Source organism: Ursus americanus, chromosome 3 (genome assembly GCF_024610735.1).
Source record: "Ursus americanus isolate L20-20 chromosome 3, mUrsAme1.1.p, whole genome shotgun sequence".
Lineage (NCBI taxonomy): Eukaryota > Metazoa > Chordata > Mammalia > Carnivora > Ursidae > Ursus > Ursus americanus.
In genome coordinates this window covers 14,862,295-14,875,760 of record NC_142129.1, presented here as the reverse complement: position 1 = coordinate 14,875,760, position 13,466 = coordinate 14,862,295, and the positions used below count along the sequence as shown (strand labels likewise).

The 13,466-nt window shown below is 45.9% G+C and overlaps 1 protein-coding gene across 1 annotated transcript in view; it reads right to left on the bottom strand.

Moving 5' to 3' along the window:
• ZC3HAV1 (zinc finger CCCH-type containing, antiviral 1) overlaps nt 1-13,466 on the bottom strand; it is a 59,573-nt gene that overhangs the window by 21,100 nt on the left and 25,007 nt on the right. Inside the window, exons 4-7 of the mRNA XM_045792549.2 lie at nt 9,554-10,690; nt 9,018-9,116; nt 5,520-5,643; nt 3,365-3,539 (exon numbers count right to left, since the gene is read on the bottom strand). Of these exons, the coding sequence (XP_045648505.1) occupies nt 3,365-3,539; nt 5,520-5,643; nt 9,018-9,116; nt 9,554-10,690 (1,535 nt within the window). The remainder of the gene's footprint in view (nt 1-3,364; nt 3,540-5,519; nt 5,644-9,017; nt 9,117-9,553; nt 10,691-13,466) is intronic.

Genomic DNA, 13,466 nt, shown 5'->3' with positions numbered 1-13,466 from the left:
CTGCAGAGCACTTAAATGTGACTAGTGTGACCATGGAACCGAAGCGTTCATTTTATTCAAATGTAATGAATTGAATTAAAACGAAACAGCCACTACAAGTGGCTGGTGCTTGTCCTACTGGGCAGAGCGAGGCAATTCCAGTGTCTGAGCGTTTGGACAGCCCAGCGTGCCTCACACTTGGTCCCTCCTCGGGCCCTTCCCTCACACTGTATACTCCAGTTCTGCGGGAGCAAAGGAGTGAATGAGTGATGGGGCCTTCAGTGATTTATTCTCCCAAAAGACTTGAATGCGTATCTCCATTTCAGTGTCCAGGCCTTGGCTTTTGTCCCTTGCCCACATGACTGCCTTGATCTTGGTTTCTAGCGCTAGGGTGCCTTTGCCTTGGGCGGTTCTCTCAGGCCATGGACTCCAGCCCCTCAACACCAGCTGTCACAGCTACGGAGCTCAGCTCCCAGCTAGTCAGCGTCTCTGAGGGGCTGGATCTGCAGGTGCTGCCAGATGCAAACCCCACGGCCACCAGGCGCCCTCCGGTCACTCGTGCTGTCCCCGTGCTGTCACTCCTGCTGTCACTCCGCCCTGCACCATTACTGCCCACCTGTCCGGCTGTTCAACCATCCCTCCTCCCAATGCCACATCGTCTCCCTGTCTGCCACCTATGTATGGACAAGTCCTGGCTAAGCACCTGAACTTCCATAAAAGAATATCAAGTCTATATTCCAAAGAGCTCACAGTCAAAGCATATGCACCGACCCCTGGTTGGCAAAAGCTGTTCTCCCAGTTTCTACTAGGGAGGCTCCTAACCCAGAAATTTCAGTTGCCCCAACTCTTGTTAAAAATTCAATTCCAAGAAATAAAACCGGCAGGACTCTCCCTATCTGAAGGCTATATGGTCCACTCTTTTCTCCAAATATTCTAACCTCTATATTGGATCAAACCAGGCCATCGAAGAGCTGCAGACTTGACCCACACACACTGAACTCTGGAAGAAACCAGGCTGCTCGTGATATTGTGGTTCAAATCTTCTGGAACCACCAATTTTTATTTCACTTGGACAGACAGCAAGGAGAACATCAAACCTAGGGTCTGTTTTCCTCCTTTTTTTTTTTAGTAACAAAAGAACCAACTCAATTTATATAATGATGGGTCTAATTAATATGAGAGGGTAAGAATTTATTCACATCACCAATAACATGTGCCACAGTTTAAAGGAATCCAACAACATTCTACATGTCTGCATGAAGTTCCAGGAGACATTCTAGAACTTTGCATTTAACACAGACCAAATGTCCCAGGGAGAACTTTATATCAAGAAGTTTTATCAGACGGGACACCTGGGTAGCTGAGTCGGTTAAGCGTCTGCCTTCGGCTCAGGTCATGACCCCAGGAGGGGTCCCAGGATCGAGCCCCACATCGGGCTCCCGGCTTAGCAGGGAGTCTGCTGCTCCCTCTCCCTCTGCCCCTCCCCCCGCTCATGCTCTCCCTCTGCCTGCCGCTCCCTCTGCGTGTGCTCTCCCCCACTCACTCTGTAACAAATAATAAAATCATTTTTTTTAAAAAGTTTTCTCAGAAGTTCCTTGATTTCTTGATGTTTTACTAGGGAACATGAACAATGGGACTTATGTACATTTAAATATCATCTATTCCCCACTGATGGTTCTCCTTGGTCTCTGGGACCCCTGATGTCACTAGAATGCAAATCTTTTCCAACCCTCTTCCCCGTCTTACCAAAAACTGCAAGCATTTGATGTAAGAATCACTGAGGCCTATAGTTTGTTTTTATTTTAACCAAGGCTAATTAACTTGAGTTTGTAATATCTATTTCCACAGTCAACTCCCAGAATCACTTAGGCAGAACTGCACTTGGATATCATCCTCGGCTCGACCGTAGGAAGAACCTGGACAGAGCGCGACAGGACGGGGGTTTTCACACCATACTGTCCCGCAAGCCATCAGAGGAGGGAGAAGAGCAAGGGGGACGGAGAGCAAGAGACCAGGCTCTGCGCCCCTCTCCTACTTCCACAGGGCAGCTCTGCTCTACTCCCGTGTGTTCATTCGGGTTCTGTGAGCGATGGTGCGGACACGGATCTGCTGCTACGACAGCGGGGAAACCACTGGACTAGGTCGAGTCAGAAGGGCTCCCGGGGAGGACCTCACTGGCTGCAGCATACATGCCCCCCTCTTGGTGGCCCCAAAGGAGAGCTTCCCTCAGGCTCCACTGACAGAAAAGAGCAGTGCTCCTCCTGAGCAGCTGGCGTGTTCTCCCCGTAGAGGCACGGGGGACCCCGTGACAGAGGGTGTGTCTCCCTGTGCTTTGGATGCGGGGCAGCTCACAGCCAAACTCATGACCCATCGACTTCTATGCGGAATAAAACCTCTTGCTGGCATTTCATTGTCCCTACTCTGGCTCTGGCTTCATTTTTTTAAAATTTGTGTTTGTTTGTTTTTAAAGATTTTATTTATTCATTTGACAGAGAAAGAGAGAGAGCACAAGCCGGGGGGGCGGCAGGGGGAGAGGGAGAAGGAGGCTCCCCACTGAGCAGAGAGCCCGACGTGGGGCTCAATCCCAGGACCTGCCGGGATCATGACGTGAGCTGAAGGCAGATGCTTAACCGACGGAGCCACCCGGGCACCCCTATTTATTTATTTTTAAGTAGGTACCACACCCAGAGACCCCGACACGGGGCTTGAACTCATGACCATGAGATAGAGAACTGAGTTGAGATCAAGAACTGGACATTTCACCAACGGGGCCACTCAGGCACCCCGGCTTTGGCTTCATTTTAATCTCTCATCTTGCTTTCCTTTTTTCTTTCTTATCACTCTGATTTCATCGCTTTCTCTCTCTCTGTCTCTCAATTTAATCCTAGGCACAAGCCCCGCTTATCTGAACTTCTATCATCTGTTTCCATGTCCCTGTGTGGGTAAGCCTGCCATCGTCCAGTCCCGGTCTTTCGAATCCATCTGAATCCAGATCCTGGCCGAATCCTGGTGACCGTCTATCAGTCTGTTGATTTCTCACCCCGCCTTCTCCGCTGGCTGGAAGCAGTCATCTCTGCACATTTACGAACTCACACTAGCTCAAGGTTCCACCTTGGTGCCTGATCGTGCGGAAAGAAGGGTGTGTGGCTAACTCGGGTCTCCAGGGTTTCCTTGTAAATAATTGATAGATGCTGCTGCTTATGACAGTAGAGTGTATGCTTACCAAGAAAAAGGCAAACACAGCTGTGCATAACGTGAGAAAGCACTATTTCTACTACCCCGTCTGCTCCCCATGGGTAACCATGTCGACATCAAACATTTTACTAGTGGTTTTTTCTGAAGGTGTCATGTTTAAACAAGAGCCTCCTGGAGGAGGGGTACTCACCTCCTCTCCATATTCAACCCATTTGTCCGATTCACTCTTCCAGTACCAAATCCATTTCGTGGCAAAGACAAAATTGGTCAGTGCTGTGACAGACGAGGGTGTGGAGAGGCGTCGGATAGGATTAAAATTACAAGTCATTTTCTGGAAATCGATATCTTCATTTCCAGTAGAAAAGCTGAGAGGGAAAAGTTTAAAGTTAACGGAACACTTCAGTGACCTTGATCTTCTACAAACTGGCCTTCCCTAACGAAAGCACAGACTGAAGATCTTAGAGCTGACAGGGATCTTCAGATTTTCTCTATAAGGCCCCAGGTCTTACATACAAAAGAAGAAAAAACTGACATGCAGAGAGGGTAGATAAGTTACCTACCTCATACAGTTAATGATTTCACAACATATATTCTCTCCTCAGCCAATATGCCGGAATAAAGTGGGCCCACAAAACAAATGATTGGCTCAACGTTAGAAACTCACAGTAGGTCAGGTTTTTTCAAGTATTATTATTTAATTAGCTACACAATGTGGTCTGAGACCTTCGCAGGAAGCCGGGAAGGTCAACTTATTTTCATAATAATAGTAAGACATTATTTGCCTTTTTCACTTTCATACTCTCACAGGTGCACAGTGGAGTCTTCCAGGGGCTACATGATGTGTGATTCTCCAACAGATTCGCTGTGCCAAAATATAAAACCATGTCATTCTTCTGAATGAATTCTGTTTTGTTTTGTTTTGGAAAACAGGTTATTATTTAGTTGTACTATATAGTTATTACATATAACTCTAATTACATAAGATATAAAAATATGGTATTTATGTTACCATAAATGAGTTTGTTATTGTTTTTTTCAATGACTCCATAAATATTGAATTTTTCTGTTTTGATTTTTAATATGGTAAATACGGACAGCTATAATTCACATAAACAGAAGTTCTTTGGGACCCTCAATATATTTGAAGACTGTAGAGGGGTCCTGAGGCCAACAAGTTTGAAAATTATTGCTCTAAGAAACATCTCCTAAATCAGTGATTCTCAATGAGGAATAGTTTCGTCCCCCAGGGAACATTCAGCAATGTTGAAAGACATTTTTGGTTATCACAACAGGAACCTAGTGGATAAAGGCCAAGAATGCCGCCAAACAGCCCCCCCAAAACAAATAATTATCTAGCCCCCAAAGTCAATAGTGCTAAGGTTGAGAAAAGCAGCTTCAGATTTACCTAGGGGGGAGAAACACACCTCCAAACAAGAAAGCAGCTGATGCTACCCTCTAGTGGCAAAATGCAGTAACACAGACTCTTCACCAAAAATTCACTATGAAACGTTGGAATGTATGTGACTGCCCCATCCCCACCCGGGCAAAGAATTTCCTTGTAACAGGAAGGAAGAGGAGGAGGAGGAAACAGAATCATAAATACAGAAAACAAATTGGTGTTGCCAGAGGGGAGGGGGTTGGGGGAAGCAAAATAGGTGAAGGGGAGTAAGAGGTACAAACTTCCAGTTATAAAATAAATAAGTCACAGGGATGAAAAGTACAGCATAGGGAATAAGAAAAAAAGAATTTCCTTTATAAAACGAGGATGCACCATATAAATACGGTCATGAGTGGTATCACCCAGTTGACCCCGGGCAGAAACAGAAATGTAAGGTATCCTCTTAGAAACCTCCAGGATAGAGAAAAGAGCAAACATAAAGGAAGATACAAAATGCTCAAGCAGACAATAAAATTCTGCACTAGAACTATATGAAATTACTCAACTCGAGCTCTACAGCCATAAAATTAAGCCAGAGGCTCTTCCGAGCTGTAATCACTGTACTTGCGATAGTCCTATTGTGAGTTCGCAGTAATCCAAACTGACCTCTGCAATGTGTTTTTCTGCAGGACACAGTGATGAAACCTGTGTCACTGTTTATATCACACGAGTTGGCTAACAGCCCCAGAACGTCTAGTATTTGCCAGGCTCTTTGTGACTTCAAATCTAGCTCATGTTTTTCTTCATGAACTCAGCAGGCAACCGCCATTTTTATCTCAAGAGGTACATGAGACTTGAATGGGATTCTGAAGGAAAATGGTTTCTTCTTCTTGCCATAAGCCTAGCACTGTGCTTTCTTTTGATGATGTTGTGGACCTCACAAGCCAGAGTCCGGCCACCAACTTACATGCGGATTTGGGGGTCACAATAGGCCTTCTCAATACTCTCCATGGGCTGGAGGTCCATCCAGGTGTTTGCAAGCCACATCTGCCACCGGTAGGGCAGGTGGAAGTGAACTTTGTTGCAACTTTCTGCAAAGACAGAGAGGAGGTCTGAGGGTCTGTTAAGTGGGGGTTCTTACCAATTCAACTAAGTTCACTGCTGACCTTCCCCAGGAAAGGCTGCCTTTCCCGCCATGCAGGACCTGCATGCAAGCACATTTCCAGTCTACGCCTTTGCCCATGCTGGTTCCTGCCCACGCTGCCCCACATCCATACCGTCAGCTTCCCTTGTCACCAACAGAGACACCTCAGAAAATAAAAATTCCCCACTCCCCAAAGAGTCACTTTATCCACATGGAAATCTGACATCATTGTAAATGTACTATTACCCCCTCTGCACCCCCAAGGGGTACTTGGAGATGCTCTCTAGTGTCCACAACTGTATGCATTTCCTTGAAGCCATGGCCTAAGATTCGGCTCTTCCAGAAAGATTCCCTCACTCACCTCACTCTGTTCTGATCTGACTTGTATTTTGTATTCCCTTAGCCAGCACTCAGTCCCCAGCTGGTACTTATGTTACTTATGCATTTACTTATTTTATGCAGGCTTCTCATTAGGGGATGTTTCGATGCCCGCCTCCATCACAAACTCACTGAAGAAAAGCCTGCATCACTCTGTGGCTTACACCCCCTTTGCGTGACGGGTATGGGGCTCTGAATGGCTATTACATGAGTGCTTGCTGGACAGCGAATTAACGTCACAAGCCCATTAATACAGGAATGCAGAAAATAGTTCTGTCTTTGAAAATTTGCATTGTTATGTTTAAATCATTTCCAGATGCTCAAAAGATGTGTGATTCCTTTTTTTTTTAATTTTATTTTTAAGTAATCTCTACATTCAATGTGGGGCTCGAACTTACAACCAGAGATTGAGTCGCATGCTCCACTGACTGAGCCAGCCAGGTGCCCCGGTGTGTGATTAACTTAAAACCAAAAGAGGCGGCGGGGGGGGGGGGGGTGTGCCTGGGGGGCGCAGTCAGTTAAGCCTCTGACACTTGGTTTCACCTCAGGTCCTGATCTCAGGGCCGTGAGATCGAACCCCATGTTGGGCTCTGTGCTTGGTGCAGAGTCTGCTTGAGATTCTTTCTCCCTCTCCCTCTGCCCCTCTCACTCTTGCTCTCTCTCTCTCTCAAATAAATAAATAAAGCTTTAAAAATAAAATAAAACCAGAAGAGACAGGTTCAGACATCCCAGGGAAAATCACAGAGCCACATTGCCCATGGTCTAGTGGACTGAAAATTATATAACCATCTACGATAGTCCGTATCTCACGCCCATTAGAATAGCTGCTCTAAAACCAAACCAACACAAAACAAAAGCAAGTGTTGGCAAGGAGACGGAGAAACTTGAACCCTGTGCACTGCTACCGAAAACATAAAACAGGGTGCAGCCACCACGGAAAATGGTGCGGCAGATTCTTGAAACATTAAACGTAGAATTATCAAAACAAAGTTAATTTTTTTAAATATTTTATTTATTTGTTTATTTGTTGGAGAGAGAGAGAGCACAAGTGGGGGAGACCAGAGGGAGAGGGAGAAGCAGACTCCCCGGAGCTCCTGGGTAGCTCAGTCGTTAAGCATCTGCCTCGGCTCACGGCATGATCCCAGAGTCCTGGGATCGAGCCCCACATCAGGCTCCTCCGCTGGGAGCCTGCTTCTTCCTCTCCCACTCCCCCTGCTTGTGTTCCCTCTCTCGCTGGCTGTCTCTCTCTCTCAAATAAATAAATAAAATCTTAAAAAAAAAAAAAAGAAGCAGATTCCCCGCTTAGCAGGGAGCCTGAGGTGGGGCTCGATCCTGGGACTCTGGGATTATGACCTGAGCTGAAGGCAGATGCTTAACCAACTGAGCCACCCAGGTGCCCCCCAAAACAAAATTTTTAAGTAAACACCAAATCATCATAATACCCAGCAATTGCACTTCTGGGTGTATACCCCAAAAGAAGTGAAAGCAATGTCCTGAGCAGATCGCATACACCCAAGCTGATAGCAGCATCATTCACAGCAGCCAAAATGTAGAAGCAACTCAAATATCCGTTCACAGACGATCGGATAAACAAAATGTGGCACATACAAGCAATAAAGTATGATTCCGCCTTAAAAAGGAAAAGGAAATTCTCACGCAGGAAATTCTCTTTCACATGGATAAAACCTGAGGACGTGACACAAAGTGAAATAGGCTAGCATCACAAAGAGACAAATACTGTGTGATTCCTCCGACCTCCAGTCGTCCTCCTCAGAGAACAAAAATTAGAACCGTGGCTGCCAGGGACTGGAGACGGGGAGAATAAAGAGCTGCTGTCCAAAGGGCCGCAGAGTTTTAGTTCTGCAAGACGAAAAAGAGTTCTGGAGATTGGCTGAACAGTAATGGGAATCTAACCCTACTGACCTATACACTTAAAAATGATTAGGGTAGGGGCGGCTGGGCAGATTGGTCGGTTAGGCGTCTGTTTCAGCTCAGGTCATGATCTTGGGGTCCTGGGATCGAGTCCTGCATCAGGCTCCCTGCTCAGTGGGGATTCTGCTTGTCCCTGTCTCTCTGCCTCTCCCCCCACTCGTGTGTGCACTTTCTCTCTCTCTCGAATAAATAAAATCTTGTTAAAAAATGATTAGGACAGTAAAACCTATGTTAGGTGTATTTCACCACAATTAAAAAGGAAAAAAAAAACATTTAGGTTAAAGACTTAGGATTTCAAGAACACGGGGCAGAATCTTCCTTTTCAGACACCAGGTGAATGAGACTAAGACCACTATGGGGTCAAACAGAGGCGATCCAATGTGATGCCTGGGACAGAGGCATGCAAGTGAGCAGGTGGTATCACGCTGGGAGGACAGCCATCTGTCCCAGATATAGGTGCAAGGGACACAGCTCTGGAGGAAGCCTGGTGGAGTGGGCTAGTGAACAGGTGCAGCCCCTTGACCGGAAGGACAGACAGTCCGGGTGTGCAGGACTCTCAGTACATGTGTGAGGACCAACTGCAAAGGGCCCACGGCCCAGAAGAGACATGACGCCTAAAGGACAGGACACGAACTGTGAAAGTGTGTCGGCTGGGATACTTTTATTTTTTGGATTTGTTTTTTGTTTGTTTGCTTTTAGCATATGAAAAGAGGGTCCCTGATGAAGTATAATATTTCACCTAAAAGTGAACTGCAAAAGGAGAAAGTATAATATCATGCAGTGGTCAAGAACACAGGCTGGCTGGGCAATTTAGAGTCAAAACCCAACTTGGCTACTCTAACCTTTTGGTGCCTCTAGTTTCCACATCTGTAAAATGGGTTAATAACAGAACCTGCCTCTAGGGTTGATGTGAAGTTTAAAGACGATGCATGTAAGTTTCTTGGCAATGCACCTAATATACAGTAAGTGCTCAGTGAATGCTGGCTTCTAGAAAGTTCTTAAGTTACTCACCAACTTGACAACCCCTACACAGATGGTCAAGACAAATCTCCTCTGAGCCACAGTCAGCCATCCTGGAAGAGCTGGTACTCTCAGCGTTCGACGCAGAATCTACAAAACAAAAGAAGATGCGCGTACGCTGACCTTAGTGTTCAGACCAAAATTCAAGATACCTGATCTCACAATGGGAAAGAGTATCTGTAACTGGCACCATGTTCAAGAAAATTCCAGATTCGTGTGTTGCTCATGAGAGCTTCGACAGCCCCTCCATAAGAGCAAACATGGATGTTTGGGTCATGTGAGAGGTATGTTTATTGTTTAAGCCATGACCAAACTACTCCTGTTCTCAGTAAATGTGGCAGCTTTCTCTACACGGTTCGACTGTTGGTACTTGAATCAGTCTCCTCAGCAGTACCACCCCTTGACCAAACCCTCCAACTCTATGCCCTTTAGTAACTACTGGGGAACGTCCACAGAGAGGCCACCAGCCATAACTGCTCTGTGGCCAACACAAGACATGGGGCCCCCTTTGTCCTTTGGTGACTTACACGGAGCACATCTTGGGGTCCTTGCAAGCTCAGCGGCAGGGCTAACCGGGACTTGGGCAGCGTTCTGACCATGGCTTCCACAGGCTGCAGCTCTGCTGCTCGAGGACGATGTACACGGTGGCATCCTGGACTGAGTACGGAGTTGCGGTGTGGGGACAGAGGTCTCCTGAGGTGTGGGCAGGACCTGGGGTTCCAGACTCTGACTTCCAAAGCACAACGCATTTTTATCCCCTCTACACGTCAATGTGAAGTCAAACCCAGTGGCACCAATTGTACTGACTTCGGCGGTTTCATCCACAACTTGACTAGTGCCATTTGGTGTGCCGTGGACAGATTTATTAGCCCAAACCATCTTCTCTCTGTATTGACCGCTGACAGACCCCACTGTTGGATCATCACCATCTGTAATTTTGCCAGTGGTCTGGAGATTACTGTGAGTGGCTCCGGTGTCCCGATTCCTAGGTGACGATTTTTCCCTCTGTCTGCTGGTTGTGGTTTTGTAATTGAAAGATCTTGTGGAAGTTGTATCTACGGCCGTTCCATCAACGTTATTATTAAAAAGCGGGACGTACTGGACATTTTGCTTCCCACTTCTGTCCTCGGCATTCATGCCGTCTGAGAAAAGCACGCCCGTGCTCTTTCTGGTGGTTATGGTGTCGGGTGTTTGATCTACAGGAGAGCCAGGGGCAGCCTGACTCTGGGAAAACACACGCTCTCTACCAGTGCCTTTGCCGTTCAGCCAGGATGCAGGGCCCTTCCGGTTGGAAGCAGGCTTTGAATCAGAAGGGAGGTAAATGCTACCTTGATTCCCATAAAAGAGATCCTCTGGACCGCCATTCTCTGAAAACCGCTGGCTTCCTCCCACTTGACCTCTTCCTCTGAGATTATCCGCCTTAGGCGGGACGGGGGAAGGCTGAGGGCCATCCTGACTTCCCAAACGCACGAACTTGTGGGCCAGGTCCTCCACGGGCGCGTCATCCAGGGGGGGCCTGTGGCCAATCTGATCTAGACCGGGTGTGCAGGGCCTTTGAGTAGGACCCGAAGCCGATGGAAGAAATTCGGTACTGCCCTGAAATGATCGGTCTCTGCTCTTGCTTCTACCTCTGTAGGCCGGATCTCTACGATAGGCGGGAGGAGCTAGGAAAAGAAAAACGAAACCAGGAAAATTAGCGCTAACAGGTTTGGGTTCTTACCACGGTTCCTCCTCAGCTTTTCCAAGTTTGCTCTCTGAGTTCTGTCAAATTACGTGTCCCAATCTGGTGTGTAAAAATCTTGAGAAGGGTGTTAAAGACGATGAAGGAATCTGCTCTTTTGTTGGCAGAGCAGGAAACACCACCCCGCAGCCTAGAATGAGAGTCACAGTGACCCTGGCTCTTCTCGACTTCTCTCCTGGGCCTCGGATGTAACCTCGAAGCCCCTAGACTCTTAGGTGCGGTTCTCCACTACGTTCTGGTTCAAGTCAGCATTCTGTGCTATGATGAACGGAGACACACACAAGAGTGAGTCAGGGAGGATTTTCCAAGTCATTTACATTTGCTCATATTGTGAAGAAGGTTCCCAAACAAATTTAGGATTCACAAAAATAAATAAATTAATTAATTAATTAAAACCACAGTGTAAAGCTCTGATTTCATTTAAACTAGAAGTTTTTCCATAGTTCATCCCGTCTCCAAATGCCCAAGCTTAAGTGAGAAATATTAAAAAGAATTAGCCTCTCTCAAGAAATCTGATGAGTCACACTCCTTAGGAAGAGGAGGGAATGCGTGAGCACACGTGTTTGTGAGTGTGTGTGAAGTGTGCGTGTGGGACAGGCACATGTGTGACGTTTATGTGTGGTGTGTGTTATGCTGGATGTGCGGGCATAAATGAGGGGTATATGTGTGTAAGACGTACATGTGTGGTATACGTGTGTGAGGAGTGTGTTTGTGAGAGAGAGAGATGCACTTGAGTGTGACATGTAGTTGGTGTGTGAGATGTGTCTGTCAGTAAGATGTGTGTGTGTGTTATGTGTGGTGTGAAGTATGTGTATGGTGTGAATGCATGTGTGTTTGTGTGTGGTGTGTACAAGTATGTGGTACGTATGTGTATGTGTGGTATGTGTGTTGTGTGTACACGTGTGTGGCATATGAGCTGTGCTACTGTGTGGGGGAAAGGGGAGGAAGAGGGCCTTTCTCTTCCCAACTCAGAGAGCAGCGGTAATAGAATAAAAGCAAACATCCTTCTCCTGCCAACAAAATAGTTAATTAAGTAAATTAACCAGAAGGGATAATAAAGATCTCTCTCACGTACAATGAATTTCTTGGGAAACTACGCCAGAAAACATCCCTCCAGGGGCTCCTCTGTTCAGAGAGCATTGTGATGTGGGAGGAGAAAACACCAGATGAAGGACCAGAACACATAAGCTCTGCCACTAACTAGTGGTGTGAGGCCTTGGAAACATCCCTTTTATTTATTCATAGCAAAAACGATTTAAGACTGCTTGCAATAAAAGTCATTTAAAATTTCTGAGCCTCGGGGTGCCTGGGTGGTGTATAGTCAGTTAAGTATCTGACTCTTGATTTGGGCTCAGGTCAGGATCTCAGGGTCCTGGGATTGAGCCCCGCATCGGGCTCCACACTCAGCATGGAGTCTGCTTGAGATTCTGTCTCTCTCTCTCTCTTTCTCTGCCCCTCCCACTCATGCTGTCTCTCTCTAAAATAAATAAAATCTAAATAAATAAATAAAAGTACAATTTCTGAGCTCAATCTCCTTATCAATTAAATAAGGCTAATAATACACCTTTCTTTCTTCATAGCTTTGCTGTCAGGAACAATGATGAGATATTTTGGGTGAAAAATCCCTGGTTAATTATAAAGCATTTCTCAAATATAAGGAGGTGTAATTGTTTATTATGTAATATAGCGTCCAAGAATTATATATTCTATTTGCTTTATAAAATTCACCTCTCTCACATCCATTTCACAAAAGCTTAAAAAATTGCCGAGGGTTAATATCCATTAAACAATGTGAAAATGATTAAGGAATAGAACTGATCACTTCACACACTGAACATAACATGTTTTGGTGAGGAGGTAGAGAAGGTGGAACCCTTGTGCGCTGATGGTGGGAAAGCAAAATGGCGGAGCTGCTGTGAAAATGGGATGACAGTTCCTCAAATAATTAAACCTAGAATGACCACGTGATCGTGCATACCCAACAGAATTGAAAGCAAGGCCTCAAGCAGACATTTGTACACCCATGTTCATCGCAGTATTACTCACAATAGCAAAGGTAGAAGCAGCTCAAGTATCCAACCAGGGATGAACAGGTAAACAAAATGTGGCATATACATACAGTGGGATGTTATGCAAAGCAAAATAAGCCAGAGTCATAAAAAGACAAATCACATAAAATTCTATTTCTATTTGGTACCTAGAGCAGTCATATTCATGGAAACAGAGATTAGAACGATGACTGCCTATGATCCAGCAATTGCACTACTGGGTTTTTACCCCAAAGATACAGACGTAGTGAAAAGAAGGGTCACATGCACCCCAATGTTCATAGCAGCATTGTGCACAATAGCTAAATTGTGGAAGGAGCCGAGATGCCCTTCAACAGATGACTGGATTAAGAAGATGTGGTCCATATATACAATGGAATATTACTCAGTCATCAAAAAGAACGATTTCACAACATTTGCAGCAACATGGATGGGACTGGAGGAGATTATGCTAAGTGAAATAAGTCAAGCAGAGAAAGACAATTGTCACATGGTTTCACTCATTTATGGAACATAAGAAATAGGAAGATCGGTAGAAGAAAGGGAAGAATGAAGAGAGGGTAAACAGAAGGGGGAATGAACCATGAGAGACTATGGACTCTGGGAAACCAACTGAGGGCTTCAGAGGGGAGAGGGGTGGGGGACTGGGAT